This window comes from Eremomyces bilateralis (assembly GCF_010015585.1).
Source record: "Eremomyces bilateralis CBS 781.70 unplaced genomic scaffold P152scaffold_3, whole genome shotgun sequence".
NCBI classification, from domain to species: domain Eukaryota; kingdom Fungi; phylum Ascomycota; class Dothideomycetes; order Eremomycetales; family Eremomycetaceae; genus Eremomyces; species Eremomyces bilateralis.
Genome location: NW_022985069.1, coordinates 832462 through 850178, shown reverse-complemented (window position 1 = coordinate 850178; position 17717 = coordinate 832462). Strand labels below are relative to the sequence as shown.

Below are 17717 nucleotides of genomic sequence, written 5' to 3'. Positions count from 1 at the left end.
GTTTCCCGCCAAGATCGCACTCTTAGTAAGCTGATATGAGTCGGAACGCTTCGTCTATTCCTTCCCCGTAAATCATTGCCATGCTTCACCCCGAAAATCCCCAGCAATGAGTATGCTTGGTCTTCCGCCTTCCGTTGTCTCGCGACCTTGAGCCCATAACAGTTGTTCTTTTACGCTAAGTTGAGAGAATGCTCCTCCTCGACGCGGCAGGAATTCCGGTGATTTCGCGAATCTGCCGTTCGAGCGATCTCTTGTTTCCTAGCCACACTCGGTCTTTAGAGAAATACTCGACTACCATAGGAGCGATCAGCTCTTGAAGCGTCCAGCCTCTCCTAAACCATCGACTTCGCCGAAAGTCCGTCTCCTAAGGTGGCGAATGCGAGTTGTTTGTATTAGGGGCTGGCTCTGATACATCCGACGGATAGAGGTAGCAGCGCGTCGCATCGCGGTACCATCGAAACAGAGTTGATGGCCTTCGACAGCTCAGGGTTGTTGGACTTATCGATAGAAATACTCCAAACTGTCAATTCGGATTGCGGGGGTTACTCTAGGGTGCTCTACCGTAGTGCCTGCGGACCGAACCATTACGGGCTGCCATTACGGGCTGGGCCGGCCATGGGTTGTGCAGATTAACTTCACCCAACTGTCGCGCTGATTATTCTTAACCTTCCTTTTGTATAGTCCCAGACTGTCAAAATCCCCACCTCGCTCCCGTCCCTGTAGTGTGAGCTGTCGTACAGTACCTGTCCACGGTATACTCAATCGACTCAGTAGTTTGCAAAACCGGCTGCGCCTTTTGTCCTTTTGTAAACATAGATTCAGTTCAAGGTACCTTGCAATAGGTCAACCCAATCACCCGCTGCTAACCCTTACCATGTGGAGGCTGGGTGTTCTGCACTTTTCGAGGGAGTCACTGGGCAATCATCTATCAACTAAGTTGGCGTATCGCCTGCGCTGATTGGTATAGGAATCCATTATCGTCAATCACAGCCAATCATTCCGAACGCGTCCTCATGCGGGCTTTTCTCTCCTAAATCTGTTGGCCTGCTTGACGCCGTGAGCGAATCCTAGTCTTGACTGAGACGTGGATGAACAGAGAAGGCAGCCTGCATTTTGCTGCGCCGCCGCCATCTACGCTGCCAGCCTCGTCTAAGATCCCATCGGCTACATATACGGCACCATGCCGGCGCTAAGGAAAGAGAGGATTCGTCTGAACCCTATTTCCAGTAGTTCACGGGTATCTACATAGGGATTATGGCGGATGTTCGATTGCCGGGTTCGTGTCTGGGGGTTCCAATTGATCATCGGCTTGAACCCCTTCTCGGTACTAGACTTGCAACCCCAGATCCCTTCGTTAGTCCTGGAGGCCATGCTCGAGCAATTGAGAGTTATGGCCGCTGTCTTCAAAATAATGGAGAAGATATTTCCGACAAGGAGGCCAAATTTGCAAAGTGGCTAGCCATGCCGGAGACGAAAGGCGGTGTCGTGATTGTCCTTCAGCAGCCTGCAGAGCATCAACGTTATTTCTCCGATCACCACCAAACCGTGAAGGACTGCGATACTTTGGACGCCGTGGACGAAGTCTGCAAGACAGTTACTGGGTGTGGCCTGGAGAAGATAAGCTGCTTCGACGCGTTCCCCTTCCACAAGATCCCTGTGAGCAAAAGCCTGGACGAATATTAGGAAGAACTCAATGAAGCATATGCCATATTCCTTGAGATGATCCAACAGAAGCAGCCAGATGTGGTGTTCTGCTGTTATCGCAGCCCGCATTCTACCAAGTATAAAGGCTTCCAGTGCATCGGAATAGGACGCACCCGCGATTATCGAGTCACGGTCCAAGGCCAACGTTACACCTGTGTGAACGGCTTCCATCCGAGCTATGCGCTTAACTATCTCGAAGACAAAAGCGCATTGCGGAGCCTCTTCATTATTGAGGCAATGCAAGCATTCCGTCGAGCCAATGGCACCTGGAAAAGGAGTCCTTGGATGACTGATGTGCGCGAAAACTGTACTGCAATAGTCCGGAAAGACATAGAAGGTTAGGAGACTGTTTCCGATTCTTTATTTTCTTGTCATAATCTGTGGAGATTGACTGCTAACATTGCTCTTGTCCCTAAGATAAGCAGGACCAGCCAAGGTGGACTAAGCACGACTTTCAACGCGAGCGATTTCAGATATATATGGACTATGTAACGAGGATGTTGGACTCCCTAAAATCTGGTGCATACGATGACATGACGAACGACGATCTCTACGACCTCATATTGAAGGAGCGATATAACGTCCTCTTCCCCAACTGTCTGCTGATCCTCGTCAAAATTATCAAGTTTCTGGATCGCGGAGGCGACCGTCTACAGGACAAAGGGTTTGAGCAGCTCCGCCAACGAGAGGAGCGCGATATACGAGATCTCAGACGGAACGTGGAGAAGAGATGCAATGAGTTCCTACGCTCTCTCCGCGCAGCTAGAGCACCCTTTCAAGTCGAGAGAGGAGGGAAAGGTCTATTCACCTCTGCTGGTTTGAACAAAAGCCTTCTCCGTCTTGGACCATTCAAGCACCAATCTGGATTCCAGTATAACTTGCGACTCAGTTTCCTGAGTTTGGTGCGCATCCTTAACGGCGCTTATACTTGCCAGGGCCGAATGGTCTACGATATTGACAGAAACGAGCTCGCTCGGGCGTTCAGACTTGCTGCTGGCCACCTTGAATGGGGGATGGCACAGCATGCCGGCAGCACACGGAGGCGGGCCTCCGAGGAAGACCTCGCGATCTCAAGCCGATTCAACTTGTTGACGATCGGGGGCAGCCCTCAAACAGACTGAATACACGGCTCGCCTTGGATTTTCGCAAACAAGAAAGGCGCTGGCCCCGTCATCGGCCTATCCACAATCACCGCCGCTCACGCCTCCACGATGTCTTACTAGGACAACCGCTCCTGGTCTTTCGCGGACCGCTGCGTCGCCGTCCCTCCTTGATACACTTCGCTTCGGTGTCGCGTCACCCATTCGTTCGCCGCAAGCTGCCAGTTCTTTCCAGTCCCGCTTGACATCCACCTGCACTAGGTGCAAGCAAACCGGGCACTCTTCCCCCAGCTGTCCAAAGACACAATGTTACCGATGTAAGTACCCCAAGAACGGAAGGCAGCTGTGTGATGCTGCTTTTCTACTGTGGAATTATCACTATAGGACAATAAGCTCTAACACTGTGCTTTCTGAAACATTTAGGCGAAGACTTTGGACACATGAGTTTTAATTGTCCCGTATACCCATCTACACCACAGCGTCGGCGCTGAGAGTGGGATTTGGATGATTTCACGACTCTGCTCTTGGGTTCTACTCCGTTATTGCGCCGGGAATTGCAAGAGAAGCAGAATTGCTAGTGGGGCTTACTCGAATACGGGTTTTCCCGGGGTCGTGCACGGTCCCACTCAATGCACGATTTCACTAGATATTTTGGATATGTTTTTGAGGCTACTCGCACCCATAAAAAAGTAAATTATGTAGAAAAAGCTGGTGGTGAGGTCTGTGTAGATAGAGCCTTATTTCCCACCTAATTCGTAGTCCTGTAGGCGTTTTGGGAGGCGTTTCTCACGCCGTGGGCGCCCAGACGAAGGACCCCCCTCTGTATCTTCTTGACCACTGGGGATAACGTGAGGCTGTAGACTTCGCCTTGAAACCACCTGTATAGACTTTCTCTTGGTGGTTCTAAAGGATCTAGACTCCCTGCGGATCTGGAGGGTGGCTAATCGAGCCTCCTTACTAACCTGCCTCTCTTTCGCCAAAAGGGTCTTCTCCGTAGCCCTCCTTGTACGTGCCTCATCTCGTTGGAGACGGTTTTCTATCATCTTTTTTTCCTTCTCTATCTTGCGTTGTGCTCTCTCTACCTTATCCTGTTGTCTTTGTGCCTCTTGATCGACCTTTTCCTGTTCTCTCTGTGTTTGAAGTTCGCGAGCTCTCTGGATCTTAGAGGGACTGAAAAACTGTGCCTTTATACCAGTTTCAGCACGTAACTCTTCAAATAACGGCTTCGCCCTCTTACGTTTCTTTTTCTCGTTGATGATAGCCTTTCGTAGACCCTGGTTTTCCGCTCGTAAGAGGGTAATATCGGTTGAAAGCTGTGCGACCGAGCTGAGAAGCTTTTTCGACTCCGAAGTAACCGCATCACCTACAGCACCATGGATAATCCGTTTCACCTGTCTCCAGTCCGTTGACGAGAGGTGAGAATCTGCCGATGATGCATTTGAGCCCGGTCGAGAGGTTGTTTCGCTAATCCCGATAGCCTGTAGGACCACGGACTGATCTAGTGGATCCAGTCCTGTTTTTTCCCAACCACTTCGAATATTGGCAGGAGTGAAAGCTTTATGCCATGCCGCCCAAAATAAGCGAAAAAACTCTCGTTTCGTGATAGAACAGAGTCCCTGGCACTCAGATATGAAGGTATTGAGTTCCTGCCCATAATAGGTCGCAAGAGGTGAAAACAGGCTAACGTCGAGCGGTTGTAGGCGATGAGTGGTATGTGGAGGGTACCAGCATACCAAAATACGGTTTTCGTGGCACCAATCCAGGAATCTCATATTGATATGGCTACCGTGCCCGTCGATAACCAAGAGACGATATCTCCGTCTCGCCTTCGGCTTCGTATACCGCTCAAAAACGGTAGTCAACCAATGGAATCCTAGATCATCGTTCGTCCATCCTGATGGAGATGAAGCAAAAAAGGCCTGGTGGTTCTCCGTGTCAAAATCCTGGAGCCAAGAGTCCTGGAGATTACCGGAAACCGCCTGGTAAATTAGACCGGGCGGTAACCAGGAACCATCCGCACAGATACATGCAAGAATGGTAATCCACTCACGATTACCATCCGTCGTGGCCCCTAGGCTCTTATTTTGCGATAAAACCGCCTTTGAGACGATCCGTCTCATCTTGGTCATGATCCCCATAAGGAAGCCCTTTTCATCCATATTGTACATATTCTCCCGATCAATGTCGTATTCCGTAATCTTTTGGGCTAATAAGGCGTAGAAATCACGATAGTCTTGCTCCTTATCCGCCCGGGTCCTGGAGGACTCGATAACGTTGAGATATCTCCCGTCGAGCATCGTCTCATGCCGCTCCACGAATCTAGAGACCCAGTTCTTGCCTATGTCTTGTTTCGCAATATCGCAGGCAAAGTTCCGTACCATTGTAGTAGTAGGCGGAAAACCACGCCTACAGAGGTCGTTGATATACGAAACAAGTTTCTTCTCCTGGAATCCATGGAGTTTTCCTCTGTTCAAGTCCGCATCTTGCCTAGAGGTGGTTTTTTGGCGATGTCTCCTAGATAATGTTGTACGGTCGATTCCATACTCTTTTGCAGTCTTAGTATAATTAGGTTTCTCCTCCAACTCCAACGCAGCAAGAGCGAGCTCAATCTGATTCATTTTGGTAAAGATATAACTAATTACATATTGAATGTCGCGATATCATTTCGTGCACTGTGTGGGGCCGTGCACGAGGTGGGGAAAACCTATATATCATTGGGTCTCATTCTAGGCGGGGGAGAATCTCTCAGTACCAAGTGAGTTGCTAGATACCGTCATCCATTTCGTCACGTTATCCTACCAATGCAAAAATTGATATACTGTAATCCCGCCTTCCTCGCTACGTTAATGATATACCGAAGTTAACCAGCGCACCGGACTTCATGAGGCGATATGGTCGCTTAGGAAGTTTTACCTTACCTCAAAACAGTGCTCTATGCTCTGTATGTAGCGCCTAATTCACATGTTCCCAGTCATTAGCAATGAAGTTGCAAAACTCCCTTGGGATCTCCGGATGATTGTGGGTGGGGGAGCGTCGTGGGTGGGAACAGGTCGTTCGTGGGAACAGGCTGGGTGCGTGAGAGAAAGGCAAAAGTTTGCACGAGCACGTCGGACTAGGGTGCGTTGGAATACGCGTTCCAGCGGGCAGCTGCTGTTGGAAACGAAAAACAATGGGAGAGTCACGGGTCCGCTTGCTTGGCGTTCAGGCCTCCATCATGTGCAAGACACCCACCGAATGCATTCTACGCAGAGCCCATCCTTCCTTTCTCTTCCAGGAACCACATCATCTCCACAGTCACCATATCAAAAGGCGTCCACTACGTCAATATGGTATGCTACTGAATATCCTTCTCGATTTATGCTGATCCCAGTTAGGTGCTTGAAATCTTGGAGCATAGCGAAGCATGGGAGCAGGTGGACGATGTCCTTACATTTTCCCACACCAAGGTCATCCTCCGCGACGGCTCTCGGTATTTCTATGCTATCACCGATCGCCGCTATCCTCCGTCCTCCAAGATAGATCCATCCACTCTTAATCTTCATCCGATTCCAATCTCGCGGATCCGGCCAGTATTTCCAGCAAGCTACACACGAGCGGCGAACCGCCTACCTCCAAATTCATATGTGAAACGACCTAGCTTGCTCTATTATGGAGACACCAAGGCATCGACGGATATAAGTACTCTGGTGCTACGTGAGGCTCAAATATGCGAGATTCTGGCGAAGTCCCCGCATCCAAACATTGCAAGATACCTAGGTTGCGAAGTTGAAGATGGCGTGATAACAGGGCTCTGCTTTGAAAGATATGGCGACACGCTCTTCCAAAGGGTTAAAGATGCCCAACCAATTGACACAGTGGCATGTTTGAGGAGTATTAAAATGGGTATCGAACATCTCCACGGACTTGGTATCGTTCATGGGGACATTAATCCACACAACATATTGTCTAACGGAGATACGTTTGTCCTCACAGACTTTGATTCATCAGCAAGAGAAGGGGAAGTGCTTGGCTTAAAAGGGGGAACAAAGGGATGGACCGAAGACTTTGAAACTGCGGTGTATAGTAATGATTGGCATGGATTTTCCATGATCAAGGGTTTCCTCCATTCGTACGCATCGAATGCCTCTCCACCCAATGCAAGCATATAAGCCATTCCATCCTGTTAAGATTGGAATATCTGCGTTGCCCTTGATTCACACAGGCAAAAGACTTCAGGCAACCATCAGAGGAAAGATGATAAAGGAACACAGCATTTAATTACTACGCTTCCTAACTGAATGACTGTCCAAGCTCTGCGGATCTTGCGAAAAGAAGGAGAAAACAAGGTGAGACGATATTCACCATTTCCTCCACATATCTCTACCGGTCGCCATCCCTTTCCTCAAACACATTCCTGCTCTTCCGGCATGAAGGTCCAACTAGCTCTGAAACACAATCAACTGTCCACGGTTACGAATGACCGTGTCAACGCATGCCTTGCCTGAGTCTCACCTAATTTGATTGAGGGGGCACGTAGTGGAGGAGTATTTACGATCGGTTCGTCCACAGTCGGATTGCTTGTAGGTGTACCTGGATCCGTCGGTTTGGGTGCCTGTTCGGAACTCGCAGGCATTCTTTGGTTCTTCAATTTGAGCAGAGGCCATTCTGGAGGTTAATCAGCAAGATATCATTGCGACAGCGGATGCAGTAAATCAACGGTGAGGAAGAACCTATCAATTATTGGAGAAGACATACATGGTGATGATTTTAGCCTTGTTCGGCTCGTGCAAAGAGCTTGCGGAGGGTGATCGCAGAGGTAGATGTGACAGACAGCAAGTTGCAATAGACAGATTCGAGAAACGGTTTAGCTTTGTGGACGAGGAGGGAGCCTGATGAAAGTGAGGAGTCGACAGCTTTTATCCTCAACTCGGGACAGTAACTGTCGTTTTCGACCACTCCGATCGCCTCATGAATACCCTTACCTTCCGCCTTTGGAGACATCATCAACGCTGTCTCTCTGCATGCACCAGAGAGGGGCACATTGCATGCAGCACAGAATTATATCTCGTATCCATTAAACGGGTTGGTTGGCGCTTCTCTTCCGATTGCTTAGCGTACGGTTGCCTAATTCCCTGACCGGTCCGCTCCATTACAGAGTAATACCCTGCCTTCGATGCTCGGGCTCGTCGGGCCGAGAACCAATGCATGAGTGGTTCATTGGCTCAAATGCTCCTTCAACATGTTTGCTATTGCCTGGCCCTTGTAACGTGCCTAATTGGGATCCAGGCAGAGTTCAGTGACTCACCTCATATCCAGCTGCGCTGTTCTGGCAAATGAACTCTGCGACTGCCAAAAGGCTTCGGCCTACCCAGTCGATATTTTGCTTGTTGATACTGTATCAGTCTACAGTTGCTCGAACCCGTTTGGTACGAGGGAACAAGCGGGTCGTAGTGGTTGCGGGCGGCACCGTCCGCGAAAATCTCGCTGCAGGCAACACCTGGCTGATGCCGCTCTTTCTTACTTTCCTCGACCTCGATTGTCATACCTCAGCAGTCCAAATGGTGATACGTTCAGTTTTGCTTCAATGACACAGGTAACTTCCGAGGACATCTAAAAGCATGTATTTCAAGGCAACTAAGTTAATGTTAGAAATTTAGACGAGGAAACCGATTCCTATTTTTCAGAAGCCTGCCAAATAGGTTCCCAAATTTTGGGCCGCCAATCCCCAGCGAGAGAATGACAGGACAGGCGAGGCCCATAAAAGACCTCGCCCCAACTCTGCCTCTATTCCTGGAGGAGTTGCGGAAGTGGTTTAGGAAAACCTCAACACGGATCGTATGGAATACCATTTCTCGGACAGTAGGAGAGTGATCATCTCAGTGAAGCGACGAGGGGGGCATCTCCGGATTATCTTTAAATACACGCACAATGGACACCTGTCCTGAAAGAATATTTGGACAGCGGAATACTCGGAATATGCTTGAATTTGGTTAGAGAGGGTGAGAGTCGACCCTTGCTATAAATGACCCGGACTAGTCATTGATGTGGAGAACTGTATCTTAGTATTGAATGAACATCTGCTCAAACCCGATCTCCTTCCACTCGCCAGTCTCGGTGTTGAGGGTCAAATTGGTGTGGGTAATCGTCCCATCCGACAAATAACCCGCTTCAACGTTACCGCCAGCCAGGGGACGGCTCAAGCGGTTAGCGCCCGCTTTGACGGTGAAGTTGGCCAGCGGAATCTCCCACGCATTTCGAGTAGCAACCGTTGGGCATCCATAGTACCTCGCCACCGCCTCTTTGGGCGAGACATGGAGCTCAAAGTATCCGCGATAGTATCCCTCAATCCAATGCATCTCGGCGTTCTGCGTCACCCAACTTTCGGCCGTTTCGTCAGCAGTAGCGAGGGTGCCGCCATACCCGGTGCTGGACACCGCCGTTCCTGCGAACTCGACGCCAACTGACCCTTCGCCGGTGGCCGGGTCATATGGATGCTCATCAAGCCAAACGAGGTCGCTGACCTAAAAAGGGTTAGATCGCAGGCGAAAGAAGGCCAGTGGTATATTGACTTACCCAGTTCTTGTGAGAATCGCCTGCCAGCATGATATTGTTGCCAATATCATTGTCATACCAATGCTTGAAAGTCCGATTTCGGTTGGAAAGGTATCCCTTCGAAGGTAAGCTTTTCACTCGAGTGCGTGGAGTACACTGGGCAAGCTTACATTCCAATTGTCTCCGGCCATTGTAAGCTTTCCGTCGACCACGCGGGCACCTCGAGAGAAAACGAGCTGGTTCCCAATCACTCGCCACGTCGCTCCTCGCTTCTGGGACTTGGACAACTGATTATAGAACCAATTCTCTTGGTGAGAGCCCATCAGCGTGCGTGCGGCATCATTTCCGATGAGGTCAATGTAGTCGGCATTCCAGCCTAACTTCTTGTCAGCGCTCTATTCGCCAGTACGGTCATTGTCACCGATCATAGGATTGTGGGGAATCGCACCAAGGTCCGTAATGCTGCGATCATAGTTACGGGTGTCCAACATGATCAGATCCATAGTTTTCCCAAGCTGGAAGGACCTCCAAATACGGAGATTGTCATCCATATCCACTTGTCTGTTCGCCGTGTTACTGGATTGTCATGGGAGCATTGGAGTACCAGCTTACCGAATGGGCATCCACTCAAAGTACGCTCTCACGGCGTTCATCTTGCGCTGGTCAACGGAGATACCACCATGATTGAGGAATGATTCTTCCGTGTTGTTGAGCGCAGACATGCCATCCCTGTAACCGTTGTTTGCAATCTCTGCAGAATGTCAGACCAACTTCAATTGTGACACGTACTTCTTACCATGATCATCCCATACCGGGATCCAAGGGAACTGTTCGTGTGTGGCTCGAAGGTCGAGATCCGAACGATACTGAAACATGATGTTAAGTGCAGACATGGTTATCATGAGCTTGAAAACTTTACCTGTCCATGTCGTGTCCTATAATCGTACAAGGTGAAGATGGCGTTTGGCGGATCCGTCGCTCGTTCATCTGTCCCCAACTTACCCTTTTTGGTCTCATAGATGTAATCTCCGAGATGGACCTGACGCAGCCAGAATCAGTGATGGAACATCCCTAGAATTCCGGAGCACTCACAACATAGTCAACGTTATCCTTCCTTGCTACGTTACCGTAGGCGTTGAAGTATCCATTCGCTGGGTAAGTCAGTCTTGCTATCTTATCCTCGCCAACTAGATATGCTTACGGTAATTGGAGCATGAAAAGACGGCTAGCTTGATGTCCTTGCCACTGTCGTTTTCGTTCGGGCTTGTCTTCGTTCGGCCAAGAGGACTCTTGATATCTGTGCCGCAGACATTGAATTGATACCAATATTTTGTGAATGGCCTCAGATTTTTCGCTTCAACCTGGAACGAATCAGTCGAAGAAATAGATCCGGAAGAAGTTGGACTTACTTTGAGCGTATAGTCAATATCACTGGTGGTATATGCCTTGCCCTTGTCGACAACCCTTCTGGCCTCCTTATCCGAGTATACCTTGTACTCAACGCAGATGGGGTTCTTGGATGCCTTGATATATGGCTCGGTATCATGGTTATAGAGTGGCGCGGTGCCGCTGACAACCACATTGCTCTCATCTGATTTTAGAGAGGGCGCGATGCGGGTCCACAGAATAACACTGTTCGGATATGGGTCCCCAGATGCAACACCGTGGGTGAAATTCAGCTCTTTAGGGTCGTACGTCCTATCATCTCTCTTCACGAATCGCCGCTCAATTAGAGGGACGTCGAGTCCGAGGCCGGCGTGCCTTCGGGACGGGCTGCCATAGTTGATATTGGCATCGAAACTCTCCCCAAGAACTTGCCCAACCAGAGAGAGGAGGGGGAAAAGCTGAGCTGCTGCCCGCATTGTGAGTAACAATATTGGCTTTCAAGAAAACAGCGCTCACTGGTTCATTCAACAGCTTGTTTGCGGACAATGAAGGCTTATATCCATCAGTATTCCTAGACTACAGGCATCCGGGTAATTTCTTTATACACTTTGGTGGTTCTCTGATGTAGCACATCATAGAGGCAGAACCTTTGCCAATCGAACGCAATCGTTGCACACGTGGTGATGCAGCATCGGGAAATTACCAACGTGCGTGCAAACTTCAGGAAAATCCATTGGTGAGGATCATACTGATCGCCGTTGGACATTGTGGGGTTCGTTCGTGCAATCATACCGCAGCCGTTTATCATCAGCGATCGCGGCTTGAAATGCCTCGGGCGTGGGATGTGGCAGGGAACAAGTGCTCCAAGCCTCCAAGCCTGGGTAAGGGAAACCTTGGCTGCCCTTGGCATAAACTAGAAGTAGATCCGGAATACGGATAAACGGAATGCCCCTGGCATCAAATGAATATAATTAACCCGGCAACTGCGGAAACACGAAAGGCTGCTTGTACAGGCGGATTCGAAGACAACGATCGCTCTGATTAATGTGATGTCGCAATAAATGAGGATGTTGATGGCACGCGTGACGTCCTAGCACCCTCCGGGGGGAAGAAATTACGTTTCTTGGCATTCTTCTAACCATCACTAACTTACCACTAACTCATAGGTAGGCCCAATTCGTTCAAAAACAGCATAATATCAAAAGACAAAAAGTATACTCTTTTCCTAACTAGGCGACTACTAGAGGTCTGTTTTGGACTTTTGGTGAATCCTTCGCCGCGTTCTGGCTAAGGTCGTGGGAGCTGTGCTTGAGGGAATGCCAAGAAACGTAACTCAATTTCTTCCCCCTCGAAATGCTTCAAATATGGAATAGCAGGTAGCGCTAATATTATAGTAGATTCGTCGTAGATTGCAATGGATATTATGAATATGATGGATCTTAGTTCCAAAAGCTGAACTCCTCAGATGAACTAATGAAGTCGGCCTATGGAACATAAAGCAGATATCCACGTGCTGGCAGGTCCGGTCCTCTTCGTCCGCCGTAACCCCTGACCATGCTGAGTTGCGGACGTTAATTTACGTTAAAATAAGCGGGCGGGCACGGACCTTGAGAAAAGGAGCCAACAATAGCAACGGATGGAAATTGGAAAGGGAGTCCAGCACTGAATATTAGGTAATTATGCTGCATCAAGCCATCAAACATCCCGGAATTGGAATTAGCGCGGCCATCCCAAGTGGTATGAAAAGCCTGTATGGAATCGGGTAGTCATGCCGTCACATTCGATTTGTACAAGAATCTCATACAGAGTAGATAGTCGAGTGTGAAGAAGAAGAATCTAGCTAGGTCGCTGTTGATGGAATGGCTCTATACAAGTGGTACAGAGCGGAAACGCCTCTCCACAGACCTCACAGTAGAGAAACGTCCTGTGGTCCTTAACTTGGTCATCTTTGCGCTTTTTCCACCTACAAAACCAACACCAGCGCCGCTTGCCGTTCGGAATCCGTACTGGGCGATGAGCTCCATTTCTGAGCGTCGCAAAGTACGGAAAGTCGGTATTTCGCGATATATATGAGTTTCCAGCTCTCCGAAGACCTCGGTTACCTCGAATCTGAGGTCCATCTTGCTCATTGAAGCCCTGTACCGACCGGGAGCCATGGTCGATCGAGGTACCTTTAATGACCATGTTCCAGGCGAGCTGTAGACGAAAATCCTTAAGGTTTTGTAGGTATTTGACGTTCATCTTTTGAAACTGCCATGTACCGAGGATATGGGCGTTCGAAGCGACTGTATCGAGTATCCAGAAGAGAATAGGATGCCATGTCTTATGGCCGATGAGATGGGACGTGGAGTAAGCTCGGCGCTGGTCAGCGATATCTACATCGCCCATAAAGGCGTTGTATATTATGGCTGCTTTAGGCTGTAGAACCTCCGCTTCATGGGCCCCTGGGGGGTAGATTTGATCAAGTTCTCTCTGATACGCTGCGGCACCAGTCGCCGGGCGCTTCCTCAGTACCAGACCATTTTCGTCTGGGCTGAAAACGGTGAAAAGAAAGCGAACGAGCACTCGATCCTTCCATAGCAGGCTAGCAACATCACGTATACAGAGGAAATCCTGCTTCTGAAGCGGCCATTTGCAATCGTCCTTCCCGACTTGAAAGTGCTGTAAAGGATATTCCTTATAGGCTGCACTTGTCGTGCCACAGGCCCCAACCCCCATCCTTCGAAGAACGGAGAGCAAGCGAACGTTGGTGAAATGGTTATCCATAAAGATAACGAAGCGGCGGAGGTCAACGGGCAGAGAGGCTGCGAGGGTAACCACAGCCTTTGATGCGGCTGTAAGCTCAAGATCTTCGCACCCAAAGGGAGGTTGATATTCAACTTCATGGATTGATGATGTATCTTTCTTTCCAGCAGTCTCATAACTATTCCCTGGGGTAAAGAGAAAGCTATAAACATAGCCTCTATCGGCGAGGGCCAGGATCTTATAGTCCACGGGGATAGGTTTCGAGACGATCTCTTTCGGGCGCCTTGTGAATTTGACTATGATCTCGTCGATTGAAATATAGTTTGAAGGGATATATACACGCTGAAAGCGAGCATTTAAAATCGAAGCAATCGGCTGGACTTTCTCGAAGACTGAGTGCGGATTAGGCTCCGTTTCGGGGTCACTAAGATGGATGATTCGTTTGATATCATTCCACCTAGTAAAGGACATAAATCTGGAGATACAATGGAGACGTTGCTGGCCATGTCTGCTCCATAGATCTCGTCGAGATGCGATGTTGAAGGTCCCCATATAGAGGACTAGACCTAGCCATATCTGGATATGGCCTGCGGTAACAGGGCTAACCGGGATTTGTTGCTTTTGGGCGTACTTGTTGGAGTGCTCTGCGATCGTCGTATATAGCTTCTGATCGAATATCTGCGAGAAGAGTACAAGCGGGAGATCCCATCGCTCTACAAGCTCTTCGAAGGACGATGGATATCGATTATAAAGCAATGGATCTAGGGACTGGCCATCACGATGGGAAATGCCGCAGCCGATACAGCTAGGATTTCCACATAGAGCATTCTGGGTGTCTGTAGCATTAATGGGGCCTTGAACGCCAATAGGGAGATCAAGCAGCGCCTCCGGATTGTGATAATAGGAGACGTATCCCTCCATCTTCTGAAACGACGTTCCAGTTTGGCCCAGAGGCATCTTAGTAGCCGGATCAATAGCTATATAAGAGGCCTCTCCAGGGCGTCCAGTTGGGCAGTTGAGACATCCAGCGGAAGAGCCTGCCGGTGCAGCTGGAGATGGCATTAATGGGGGCTCTGGGTCCGCTTCTGCAGCGGATGTCGCATCGGATCGAGCTCTCCATATAAATTCGGTAGCGAGCTCATCATCGTCGGATGCATCATTAGAGGAATCGGAGGTCGTTGAGGCGGATGGGAGCATTGAAAGCGGTACAGACAACATCAGGCAATAGGCTGAGACGACATGACTATTGATTGTGTTGATGCTCCTGAGACCGAAGTTTTAGGCACAACGGGCGTAAAGCTGAGTAATTTTCAGCCCGCTTCGCGATTGGGTTTTACTAATACGCTACGCAGCCAGTGAGATTTGGCTGGTGAGATTTCTCCCTTCGTATTTGAGATTTCTCCCTTGCATGAGATTTCTCCCTCACACTAGTAATGGTGGAAATTAATTGCTCAACTGGGCCTAGCGCACAATTTCTCATCCTCGCCTAGTTAGGGACAACTTCAATTATCAATAATTATTCAATTTCTTCCTTCTCTTACAGACCTCAGCATAGAGGATATCGCCCCTCCTCCAGATGGTCTTCACGCGTCCTATGAAGAAGCCTATAATGCTCTCAAGATCCATGGTATGCAGCATGGTTACGGCTTCGTACTCAAATGGAGCAACCCTCACGGTTCTGGTATAAAGACGCGATATTACTATCATTGTGATCGGTCCGGAAACTATCAGTCAAGAGCAAGGATTCTAAGCACAAGCACACACACAATAGGGTGTAATTTTAGGCTTGTCATATTCAAGAATAAAAATGACGACCAGTAGAAGCTAGAGGTGCTACACAAGCATCATAACCACCCCCGATCACTTAATCCTAGTGCGCATAATGTCTATCGCAGGCGTACATCAGTATAGAAAGACATAATTGAATTAATGATACATGCTGGGGTACGGCCGATGCAGATAATGGCTGCCATTTAAAAGGAGGACCCAGAAACGCTTGTCTCTGCTACCGATATCCGCAGCGAGAGGAAGGCAATTAGAGAGAAGAACTTGAATGGGAGGATTCCGATTAAGACATTACTGGATGACTTATCTACGCCGGAATGGGTCTTTACTGTTAAGAAGGACGCGGATAATCACGTACAAGGTATCTTCTTTGCCTACCAGAAGCAGATCGAGCTACTACTTGTGAATCCCGATATCCTATTGATGGACTGTACGTACCGAACCAACAAGTACAAACTCCTACTGTTGCACATACTCGGCTGCACCAATCTACAGACCTTCTTCTCTGCGGGGTTCTGCTTCCTCTACAGCGAGAAAGAAGCAGATTACCATTAGGCAATCTCAAACTTCCTCCTCAAGACAGGGACACCGCAGCCACGCGTGTTCATTAGCGATCAAGAGGATGCGGTGAAACTGGCAGCTCGCACTCTGTTTCCAGGTGTTCTACAACTCCTTTGCGTATGGCATATCAACAAGAACGTGCAAACAAAAGCTCAAAAGACCTGGCGAGACGCTGATGGCGAGACAAAAGAGGAGAAGCAGAGAATCACTGAGCAACGGGGTCAATTTATGAAACGTTGGAGTCAGGTATGCTCCCCGCTAATGGCCTCTTATAAGTATTTCATAGAACTAACTAGAGCAGCTTGTCTACGCAAAAGGACTACTTGAGTTTGAGCTGAAGTGGGACGAGTTACTCAAAGACTATGCTGACCAGCGAGAGCTTTGCCAATACTTACGCAAAAATCAATGGCATACACGCACTAAGTGGGCAGCTGCTTGGACATCTCAGCATCGACACTATAATACTAATACAACCTCTCTTGTTGAAGGAATGCATAGGGTATTGAAGGACTACCTTATGACTTCAAGAGGCGACTTGCTGCGTGTTGTTGGAAGGATTGAGCAGATAGTCAAGAGTCAATACAACAAGTATAAGAAACAGATTGCTTCTTCTAAACACAGCGTTAAATTCGGGCATAGACTGGAGTTAATGCCGTTCCTACCTCCCGGCATTCATGACATTCTTACGCCACCGGCAATTGAACGCATTAGACAACAGGATCTGCTGCGCCAGAAGGAGCAGACACAACGTCGCAGCGGACATCCCTGTTCTGGTCTCTTTGAGGCCATAAACGGTCTTCCGTGTCATCATACGCTACGAGATATGATGAATTCTAGATCGACGTTACGACTAAATGACTACGACGATCATTGGCGCTATCAACGCGAGCAAGGACGGTTAATAAGTCTCTCTCCAAGGCCATATCAATCTATCCTAGAGCCGCTTCCTGCTTAAACAAGAGGTGCACCGAGGAAGAACGAGGCATCAACTCGTCGAGATCCATCAGTTTTTGAACGACGTGTGCCACCTTCTATCCCTCAATTTCAGCCTCCTCCTCAACCTCGGGGTCAAACACTTGCTGAGGTCTTACGACACATAAACACCTCTGTCGCTATGTCAATTCCTACATCTACACTAGCTGCGAACACTATAACTACTTCTATATCTATGTCGGTCCCTGTACCTACTCCTATATCTTCCCCTACTCTATCTCATTTGTCTTCACCTGTCTCTGTTACAGTGTCTGTTACTATAGCTTAATCCCCTCTACAGACTGCTTGGCAACCTCCGACGTTGGAAGAGTTCTTTGCCGACATTGAACGTCGACGGCTTCAGCCTTTTCTGTATAACTGCAGTGACCTTCGTACAGTGACCAATTTTTTGGCAGAGACAGGGCAGGAAAACGACCCCATAGAACTGGTTGAAGCACGGAACATGGCTCTCGCTACAAGCGGAATATATGCTTCCTGCACCCCAATAATGGCATGGAATTATCACTTTGGAGATATGCAAGCTTTCTACGCCGAAAAATTTGCACAAGTCGATGCTCAAAATCCTCTTTTTGGGTCTGGGGATGTGCGTAGACAGCGTCCTAAGCGTGCTGCAGCAGAGACGGCTTCAAATGCTTGGAAAGGACTTAGCCCGCGCAAGAGACAGCGACGTTAGTAGAAAGAAGATAGGCCTAATAAGGAATACATTGAAATATTGAAGTTCGTTCGCAGAATAAATTACACCAAGTATGTCGTTCGCGATCAAGCTCCTAGCAGCTTGATGGGACAAGAACCGAGCTCAAAGAAGGGCAGGTCTGTGGATGCGTCCGCGTCGAGGCCGTTAGGGCATCTATGCGTTGATCTCACGACGGAATAGACTGGTCAGCAACCATGGCCTCAAGTAATGAGTCAAAT

At 48.8% G+C, this 17717-nt stretch overlaps 4 protein-coding genes across 4 annotated transcripts; 3 read left to right on the top strand and 1 right to left on the bottom strand.

Annotated features, from left to right (window-relative positions):
• Nucleotides 1-1254: 1254 nt before the first annotated feature.
• P152DRAFT_446646 (uncharacterized protein) lies at nucleotides 1255-2825 on the top strand (the record flags this gene model as incomplete). Its single annotated transcript, XM_033677932.1, has 3 exons — nucleotides 1255-1581; nucleotides 1684-2041; nucleotides 2122-2825. The coding sequence occupies 3 exons, from the start codon at nucleotides 1255-1257 to the stop codon at nucleotides 2823-2825; spliced, it is 1389 nt and encodes a 462-aa protein (XP_033537230.1).
• Nucleotides 2826-6130: 3305 nt separating this feature from the next.
• P152DRAFT_446645 (uncharacterized protein) lies at nucleotides 6131-6952 on the top strand (the record flags this gene model as incomplete). Its single annotated transcript, XM_033677931.1, has 2 exons — nucleotides 6131-6133; nucleotides 6179-6952. 2 exons carry the CDS (start codon nucleotides 6131-6133, stop codon nucleotides 6950-6952), a joined length of 777 nt encoding a protein of 258 aa, XP_033537229.1.
• Nucleotides 6953-8606: 1654 nt separating this feature from the next.
• P152DRAFT_496186 (alkaline phosphatase-like protein) lies at nucleotides 8607-11197 on the bottom strand (the record flags this gene model as incomplete). The annotated part of the gene is made up of 10 exons (XM_033682248.1): nucleotides 8607-9304; nucleotides 9357-9452; nucleotides 9506-9711; nucleotides 9784-9896; nucleotides 9948-10086; nucleotides 10132-10201; nucleotides 10255-10374; nucleotides 10428-10486; nucleotides 10537-10696; nucleotides 10745-11197. The coding sequence occupies 10 exons, from the start codon at nucleotides 11195-11197 to the stop codon at nucleotides 8843-8845; spliced, it is 1878 nt and encodes a 625-aa protein (XP_033537228.1). The 3' UTR covers nucleotides 8607-8842.
• A 5802-nt stretch (nucleotides 11198-16999) lies between these two features.
• P152DRAFT_455300 (uncharacterized protein) lies at nucleotides 17000-17515 on the top strand. Its single transcript, XM_033678761.1, has one exon. It carries the CDS (start codon nucleotides 17320-17322, stop codon nucleotides 17476-17478), a length of 159 nt encoding a protein of 52 aa, XP_033537227.1. The 5' UTR covers nucleotides 17000-17319; the 3' UTR covers nucleotides 17479-17515.
• Nucleotides 17516-17717: the final 202 nt, after the last annotated feature.

Excerpts from the sequence above, each read along its gene's own strand:
- P152DRAFT_455300 (XM_033678761.1), top strand. The coding sequence starts at position 17,320 with ATGCAAGCTTTCTACGCCGAAAAATTTGCACAAGTCGATGCTCAAAAT.